Source organism: Epinephelus moara, chromosome 22 (assembly GCF_006386435.1).
Source record: "Epinephelus moara isolate mb chromosome 22, YSFRI_EMoa_1.0, whole genome shotgun sequence".
In the NCBI taxonomy this organism is placed as follows: domain Eukaryota; kingdom Metazoa; phylum Chordata; class Actinopteri; order Perciformes; family Serranidae; genus Epinephelus; species Epinephelus moara.
Window position 1 is genome coordinate 31,726,902 of NC_065527.1, and position 9,461 is coordinate 31,736,362.

At 40.3% G+C, this 9,461-nt stretch overlaps 1 protein-coding gene across 1 annotated transcript in view; it reads left to right on the forward strand.

Annotated features, from left to right (window-relative positions):
• Nucleotides 1-9,461, forward strand: part of LOC126384270 (cyclic AMP-dependent transcription factor ATF-6 beta-like) — a 22,062-nt gene that overhangs the window by 3,631 nt on the left and 8,970 nt on the right. Inside the window, exons 2-8 of the mRNA XM_050035230.1 lie at nucleotides 1,840-1,922; nucleotides 2,330-2,512; nucleotides 5,801-5,908; nucleotides 6,646-6,745; nucleotides 7,034-7,101; nucleotides 7,898-7,997; nucleotides 8,402-8,486. Coding sequence (XP_049891187.1) covers nucleotides 1,840-1,922; nucleotides 2,330-2,512; nucleotides 5,801-5,908; nucleotides 6,646-6,745; nucleotides 7,034-7,101; nucleotides 7,898-7,997; nucleotides 8,402-8,486 — 727 coding nt within the window. The remainder of the gene's footprint in view (nucleotides 1-1,839; nucleotides 1,923-2,329; nucleotides 2,513-5,800; nucleotides 5,909-6,645; nucleotides 6,746-7,033; nucleotides 7,102-7,897; nucleotides 7,998-8,401; nucleotides 8,487-9,461) is intronic.

The window sequence follows — 9,461 nt, forward strand, 5'->3', positions numbered from 1 at the left end:
CCAAGAAGGGGACGTCTGCACTTGTTCTGCTGAGGGCTCTCAGTGAAGGTGTATGGCAGCTTAAAAGCTAAATGGACTAAACAACAAAGACCTTTTTTTTTTACTGTTCAACTGTAGTTATTAAAGCAGAAACGTTAAACCTGGATATCTGTTAATGCCACTAAGAAGAAAAAAAAATGTTTTCTTTGCACTGTTTTTCTTTAAAGAGAAGGGGGGAGTTTGTTATGTGCTATGTTTCTCACTGCGCATGTGTGAATTACGTGTGTGTTCGGAGTGAGGAAGTGCGGAGGCTGTCGTTGTTGTCGTGCTGAAGTTGGAGTAAAGTCTTGAAACGTACAGTTGTCGTCGTAGTTATTAAGCTAACAGGTGATGGTGGTGTAATGGTATGGGGGATATTTTCTTGGCACACTTTGGGCCCCTCAGTACCAACTGAGCATCATTTAAACGCCACAGCCTACCTGAGAATTGTTGCTGACCGTGTCCATCCCTTTGACCACAGTGTACCCATCTTCTGATGGCTACTTCCAGCAGGATAACGCACCATGTCACAAAGCTCAGATCATCTCAAACTGGTTTCTTGAACACGACAATGAGGTCACTGTACTCCAATGGCCTCCACAGTCACCAGATCTCAATCTAATAGAGCACCTTTGGGATGTGGTGGTACAAGTGATTCTCATCATGGATGTGCAGCCAACAAATCTGCAGCAACTGTGTGATGCTATCATATAAATATGGACCAAAATCTCTGAAGAATGTTTCCAGCACTTCGTTATATCTGTGCCACCAAGAATTAAGGCACTTCTGGAGGTGTACCTAATAAAGTGGCCAGTAAGTGTAGAAAGAGCTGTGATTAAAAGAACAATCCTGCTGATTTCCCTGCAGAGTGAACCTGACTTCCATCTCATTTAACACCCAGAGGGGTTTATAGTACAGCTGCTGCCTCTGAATTCAATTAACAACAACAGGCTGAAAAGGAGGAAATAAGATCCAGACTGAGGCACATAACTCAAACACATAGAAAAGAGAAACCTGTTGAACCTGATGACTGGAATCAGTGGAAAGGTGAAACAAAAGTTAAATGCCACCAGACACCAGAAATGCCTGCTTGTAGGCCTATGTTTGAAATTAAACAAACCTCAAACTGTTTGTTTACTTAAAAAATCACTTGAAGAAAATATTGTAAATCCAGTAAAGGTCACAGAGTAAAGGCCTTCACACTAAGTCCGTTTTTTTCGAATGTGTTTTTTTAGTCCGTCATGCGAAAAATTGTTACGCACAGAAACCTTGCACACTGATTCCGATGTGTTTTATTGTTCTATTCGTTGTGAAAATTTGGAGAAAGAGACAAATTAAAAAAAAACACATTTCCTCCTTTGCCTCTCTCCACTGGAGTTACCTATGTGGCTGTCATCATTCCTTCCCTGTCTTTCATTTGGCACTGCAGATGCATGAAGGGGTGGACCTGTCCTCCACATTCTGTGTGCAGTCCACATCCTCCTCCTCCTCGTCATCATCATCCACCTGATTATCACTATCTGACCTGTTGAAAGTGAACTATCTAAATTATGAAATGATTCTGTGCGCCCTGTTCCTCTGTCTTGTCGAGGCTGTGTTCCGTCACCACATTTTCTTCACTGAGTCTTGGTCAAAAGCCTCTGAAGGTGTTTATTTTTAGATGTGCGACAGTTTCGGAAGAAAAAACAGACTCAGTGTGCAAAGGCCTGAAGTCAGGAAGTGTATCATCAATAATGTTTGTTTCCTAATGTGCGACTTTCTGCATGTTATTTTTTCTGCACATAGTACATGCAGTATAAGTTTCTCTTTTGTGTTTTTCAGGGCAGCGACTCAGCGAGCAACAAGAGAGCCGTTTGTGTCATGGCTGTCCTGCTGTTCATGACCTTCAGCTTTGGACCCGTCAGGTATCCTGCATCGTAAAACTTGTGCTTGTAGTTTTTCATTTTCAATTTCAGTGTATTTATATAAGAAGGGACAATGTAAATTAATCCACATTTAAATAAATGGAAATGCACCCAAATTAGCCAGAGAGGTAGTTTGCATCTGTAGTCCCTTTGCCAGATGTTCATGGTCATCTTCAGACAACAAAAAGAATATAATTAGAAGAATGTAGTATGTACATGTTCCACAGTTTTTAGTGACAACTGCTTTGAAAAGTGCCATAAATAAGGTTTATTTACTTACCTTATTAGTAAAGGAACAGACACGGACGATACGGTGACTGAAAACATTCCCCCAATTTGACTTTGATGAAATGTACAAATAAAAAAAATAGTTTTATTTGATTTCTCTGACTTCTTCTTTCCTGCAGCATCACAGACAGAAAGCTGTCAGGCCTACAGGATGGTGTGGTGTCGTATACGGGACGACGACTGCTGGAGATCGAACAACAACAGCAGCAGCAAGCAGCTGCTCAGCCTCCGAGCAGAGTGGAGGAAAAAACAGAGACGGAGGAGGACGGAGGAGACGAAGCTGCGGAGTCATATCAGTTCAGGTGAGAGGAGTCTGATGAAGACAACATTCAGTTCATCATCTCAAAAGGCCCGTTTCCACCGCAGGAACTTCGGGGTAATTTTATGGGGCCGGGGCCGTTGGTGCGTGTCTCCACCGCAGGAACCACCCCCGAAGGACAGAGTTCCGGAACTTTTACAGGGGCTAAACAAGTCCCTGCCTCGGAGTAGGTACTCAGAACGGCCCGAGAAACTCCTGGCTGGGGCTTGGGGATTACTTGGTGCTGATTGGATATACTCAGGGGGGAATGTGACGTCAACAGAAAGCGGCAAAATGGCCGGCATTTTTAAAACTCAGCAGACGAGGGTTAGCTCATTCATAGCTTCCACCGCCATGTAAACAAACTCAATAACCGGTCCGTGAAAAACATATTTTTTTCCAGCGGATATCTTAGTTACAACATGATTGAGGTAACTGGAGTAGTATTACAGACAGCGCTGTCGGCTAACAGCTAACAGCGTCCCTACACCACTACGTCACCCCGGTCAAACAGGACAGCAACCTTCCTCCTACTCCGCTCCCTCAGTGGAGACACGGCGGTTGAGAGGGCCGAGCGAGAGGACGTTCCTGTAGTAGTTCCTGCCCCCCAAATAGTACCAGGAACTTCTTCAGTGGAAACGGGCCTAAAGTGTCTCGTGTCTGTGAAATTCATTTCAGATCTCCTTGTGTGTATTTTTACAGTTACTTCCAATGTCCATTATGTCAACTTGGACTGGAACCAATCAATATTTTTTACCAGCAAACGCGATATTGTTATTATTAAGTGCAAAATGTCCCGATCAAGTTAAACCTTGATTTGATTCTTTTCAATATGAAGAGTATCTACAGAACGACACAGCTGCACACTCAAGCTACAACCTGTAAATGAAATAACACAGAATTCAGTTCATCCCATAATAAAGTTTTGTGCCAAAGTCGCTCAGTATTTGAAGTGAAAATAAATAGCAGAAGATATAAAATGTTTAATATATCTGAAAATAAAATAAAATAAAGTAGAATTTAATTTAATTTACCTTAGTTTAATTTAAATAATAAGATTAAATTAAATTAAATTAATTTATATTACATTAAATAACATAAATACAATTTAAGTCAAGTTAGATAAAATCCAACAAGTCTTTTTATGATCTCCAGAGGGGAAATTCTGGTGTTGCAGCGACACAACGACAAAAATAAATATAGATCAACAGAGAAAGAAAAATATTAAAATGAATCATTAGAAGTGTTTAAATAAAAAACAACAATAGACTAACACAGAATGAGAATAAAGAGAAATAACAGCTGTCCGTAGTGAATCTGACATTTTTCACCAAATACTGAAGGTTCTTATTAAAAAAATAACATGTTCATTTAAAATTATTGATCTGCTATAAATGTACGTTTAACTGGAGAGTGTGGTGCTTATAAGTGTAAGTGAAACCAGTGAACACACCACAGAAATGTGATCACACACGGACCCACAGAGACGAGCAAACGTCACTTCAAAGACGCCGTCAGTGACTGATTTATAAACTGCAGGTGAAACAAGATTGAAGGCTCCTTTTATAAACGTCTCCTTTATCAAACATTTTCCTGCACTTACAGAGTCTCATCACAGGTGACAGCAGATAGATTCACTTAGATTCACCACAGATAATCATCCACTCTTCAACCATCAGGAAGAAATGTAGACAAACATGTTTGTAACGTCTAACAGAACCTGTTCTCCAACAATATCTTCTACTGTTCAACACAACACAGTGTCTCTCTGCTGTGGACGTTAAAGACATGTCTCCCCGAATGAGGCTCTGCCTCCTTTCTTTCTCTCTTTCCTTTCCTGCATCTTTCTTTCCACCCATTCTTTCTTTCCACCCATCCTCTTTCATCCTTCCTTCCCATCCCTCCTTCCTTGTTTGCTTTCCTTCTTACTGCTTGTCTTTCCTTTCTTCCTATTCCTCCTTCCTTCTTCCCTCGTGTTTTTTCTTCCTTCTCTCTTTTCAACCATAGTTCCTTTAGTCTTTCCTTCCTTCCCTCCCTTGTTCCTTCTGTCTTTCCTTTCTTTTTATTCCTCCTTTCTTGTTTCCTTTCCTTCTTACCTCTTGTCTATTCTTTATTTTGACCCTCCTTCTTTCTTTCCTCTTGTTTTTTTTCCTTCCTTCTTTCTTTTCAGCCATCATGCCTTTCATGATTCCTTCAGTCTTTGCTTCCTTCCCTCCTTCCATCTGTCTTCCCTTTCATTCCATCCCTCCTTCCTTTTTTCCTCTTGCATTTTTTCTCTTCTTTTCAGCCACCCTTCCTTTCATCCTTCCCTCTGTCTTTCCTCCCTTCCTTAAATCGTTCATGCTGTCTTTCCTTTCTTTTCATAACTCCTTCCTTTTTTCATTTGTTTTTTTACCTCTTGCCTTGCCTCACTTTCCATTCTTCCTTCCTTCTTGTGTTTTCTTTTTTCCATCTTTCTTTTCAACCACCCTTCATTTTATCCATCCTCATGTCTTTATTTCCATTTCTCTTTCCTTCTGTCTTTCCTTTCTTTCCATTCCTCCTTCCTTGTTGCCTTTCCTTCTTACCTCTTGTCTTTCCTTTCTTTCCATCCCTCTTCTATCCCTCTATTGTCTTTACTCTTTTCCTTTTGTCTTTCCTCCCTCCTTCCTTCTTTCCTTTTCTTTTTACCTCTTGTCTGTCCTTTCCTCCCATTCATCCCTTCTGTCATCCTACCTTCCTTCCCCCCTTTCTTTTGTTTGTCCTTTTAATTTCCATCCCACCTTCCTTCTTGCCTCTTGTCTTTCTTTTCTTCCCATCATCTCATTTTATCCTTTTTCCTTCCCTTCTTCCTCATGTTTTTCTTTCCTTCCCTCGTCCCCTGTCTTTCCTTTCTTTCATCCTTCTTTTTCTTTCCTTTCCTTTCTTGTGTCTCTCCTTTCATCCCATCCATCCTTCCTTTGACCATTCTTTCTGTCTTTTCTCTCTTTCATCCCTCCTTTCTTGTCTCATATCCTTTCTTCCATCTTTCCTTCCTTCTTCATTCTTTCTCTCCCTCTTTTCTGTCCTCCTTTCTTTCTCTCCTTCTTGACAATAACAGATGTCCAGGAAGTGTTTTCAGCGTCTAACAGAACTGCTCCTCCAACATCTCTGACTGCCTCCACATGTGTTTGTTTTCCTGGTGGATTAAAAGAATCATTTCCTTCAAAGCTGACATGTTCTTTAAAAAAATGTGTTACTGTTTGTTTCCCTGCAGATAAAAAAGACTTGACCCGAAACATGTGTGTGTTTGTATTTATGTTTGTGTCTGCAGGAACCTGAGTGATGTGTTCAGTGACGTGAAGGATCTGGTGCTGCAAGACATCGATCGTTACTTCAGCTCATCAGACTGCCGACAGTTCAACCGCTCAGAGTCTCTCAGGTCGGCCCGACACTTCAACTGTTAAATAAGTTTGTGTTGGTCATCTCCTCCTTCTCTTCCTCCTTCTTCTCCTCCTCTTAGTTTCACACTTCATGTGAATCTATCTATGTTTATGTAAAGTCTAGGACTTTACAGGACAGGTGAGCTTCCATCCTTCCTTCTATTCAACTTTCCTTCCTCCCTCCCTTCTTTCATTCTCTTTCTATCCTCTTTCCAACTTCCTTTACATTCATCCTACCTTCTGTTCTTCCTTTCCTACCTTCCTCCTTTCTTTCCATCCTTCCATCCCTCCTACTTTCTTTTCATTCTTCCTTCTTTTCTTCATTCCACCTTTCTTTCCAGCTGTCTTTCCTTTTCTTTTTTCTTTGTTTCCTCTTAGTAATAACAGATGCACAGGTTGAAATTAAAAACTGCATATCTGTAGTTTACATCACATCTTTGGCAGAAAATGGTGACAGGCATTCGTCATACAATAATCTGCTGGAACCCCACACTGTGATGCGTCCCTTACATAAACCTTTTTCTATAAAATTATACAATAAGGCCCAGTACAGTTATAATATTTCAATAATCATACACATATTGAGAAGTAAAAAAAAATCTCCTTTGCTGAATAAGCCTCTAATATCTTTTATTTTGTAGTTGTGTCACAGTTATTGGATATGCAGGACACATTAATGCGTCTCATTGCTTTAGTCTCAGTTTAATGTTTCCTGCTTTCTCTGCCTGCATTTCAGGCTGGCGGACGAGCTCAGAGGTTGGGTCCATCGACATCAGATCGACAGGAAGAAGTCTGGAGGAAAACCAAAAACCGCCAAGAAGGCCAAAATTGCCCAGGTTCAGTTCACATCCTCTTCTTCATGTTAATATTGACGCTGCTTCTTCTTCTCCTTCTAAAGCTAGCTTTTATGTCCCTTATACATCAGAGACCTCCTTATTTCTACAGTTTGAGCTTTGATGTTTTTTTAACATAAAGGAAAAAGTAAGTTACTGATATCTGTAGTTTAACAGCAAAGCATTTAAACTGCATATTACACCAATCCTAATGTAGCAGGTTTTGTATAGTATTTACAAAATTCTGTGTCCCCTAACAATGAACAGGCATCACTTACTTTGTTCCTGCAGAAAGCTCAGCTGAGGAAGACAAACTTCTCCAGATATCTGCCGATCCAGGCTCACCGCTCCATAGAAAGGTACAACACACAGGTCATTACACAATCAGGCCCAGATCAGACAGAGCGCTGTTTGACAGCCAGACTGAGGACTTTAATCTCCCACAGCATTTGTTCAATGGCTGAAAAATAGGTAGATACGTTTAAATAATTGATGATTTGAGACAGTTAATGAAATCAACTTTCAACTGATTATTTTACAGAGAAAGGTCCTGATCAGTCTGTTTTCTAATCAGATGAATTGTGATTTGGTAATAAAAATATAAAAAAAATAAAATAAATAGACCTAGCAAGCTTCTCTCTTTTTTTTTTAAATTTAGGCTGAAAAAAGGCAGTGTGATGCACCTCATGTGTTTTCAACCTGCAAAAAGCCCTCTGTCTGATCAGGGCCTTTTAACATTTCTAGTAAATATATTTTAATTCCCCCTGTAAAATGACCTCATGCAGTCTAGATTCAAGTTTCAGTGCATGTGTCAAGAGAAATGCAAAGCATTGTGAAACTGAAAATACAGTACATTTATATATATGCATATATATATATATATACTGAAAATACAGTGTTTCTGTCAGCCAGGTGAAGAGAAGAAAACTGAGCTTTTTTAATGTGATATTTAAAAAACAGCTAAAAGAAAGCAGAAGAAAGATGGGATAAATTGGCTGAATAACTGAAAAGTACTACATGTTTTATTAAAAAAATGAAAACTAGAAGCTGATGGTTGAATAAGATTTTATTTTTATTTTTTTAAATATCTTGGGCCATCTTCAAATCTAAAATCCAATTAGACTGAACTGTTTTTCTTCTTGTTTGTGTCTACAGTCAGCTGCAGGTGCTTCCTGGTCCTGAGGTCACCTACAGCGACTTCCTGGACGCCATCGACCGCAGAGAGGACACTTTCTACGTTGTCTCTTTTAGACGGGTACGACACACATGACAGCTCAGTTACTCCACTGACTGAACCATCTTATGTTTCACAGGAAGCTCTTTCCGTCTGTTTCTGGCTGATCTTCAGTGTGAGATGGTGTCTGCTCTGACTTATTTTGTATTTAGTCTGCAACATTCATAATATCTGATCAACTCACTGCACTCATTTACAGATGAGCGCAATGCAAAGCTGCCACTGTCATACAGCTGTTACTGCTGATAGCAGCATGGTGTCATTGCAGAAGCGTAACACCCGCCCTTCAGTTCCCCCTGGCTAACACTATTAGCTCTGTCAGCACTGCTGCCGTCTTGTATTTTAAAGGGAAAGTTTTGAGGTAAAGAAAATCTAAATGTGACACATTAAACTGGACTGTCTCCTCTGTCTCTCTCTTTCTCCAGGACCACCTGTTGTTACCAGCCATCAGCCACAATAAAACCGGCAGACCTAAAATGTCTCTGGTGATGCCGGCCATGTCTGTAAACGGTGAGTCTGTCTCAAGATCAACTGCTCTGCTGCAATAAAGAAGTATGAGATAGTAAAGTCGGTAAAGATACCAGTAACCCAGGTCGACCTTTAGCTCGCCTGGTAGAATGTGCGCCCCATACAGGCCGAGCCCTCTGCAGTGGCTCAGGTTCAACTCCAACCAGCAGCCCTTTGCTACATGTCATCCCCCCTCTCTCTCCCACCTCCCCTGTCTATCTCAGCTGCCCTATCAACAAAGGTAAAACACGGCCAAAATTTAACTATAGCAAAAAAAACTGTTGGTCCTTCTGTAAATGAACAGTGTAGTTAGATAATTTAGGAGACTTCTGTGTTTCTATAAGTCAAGCCACACACAGTGATATTAAAAAGGCATCTAGTGGCTTATTTTTAGATTTATAGAAAAACTGTAAAGTCCCACAAAATCAATCAATACAATCTCTGCTTAAATGTCCAGTGTGTAGGATATAGGGGGATATATTGGCAGAAATTGAATATAATATAGTAATTATGTTTTCTTCAGTGTATAATCACCTGAAAATAAGAATCGTTGCGTTTTTGCTACATTAGAATGAGCCATATATATCTACATAGGGAGCAGGTCCTAGTCTTCAGAGATCGCCTTGGTGCACCGCCATGTTTCTACAGTAGCCCAGAATGGACAGATCAAACACTGGCTCTACATGAAGCCATTCAAATTTTTGCGTCAGTAACCATAGTAAGAAGCCCAGCTGCAATGAGCAGTGCCAGAGTTACACTGATTTGTAACTTGAAATTGCTTTATTCGGTGTTTCTAGCAATTTAAATCACCTGATCCTTAAGACCTTTGTGGATGATTCGACCATTGGTGGAAACCTCCTAAATGTCTGGATCTTGTGTTATTAGAGAAAAAAGGTGAGCACACATTCAGTGTTTCCCACAGGACAGGAATCTATTTGTGTGTGTGTGTGTGTGTGTGTGTGTGTGTGTGTGTGTGTG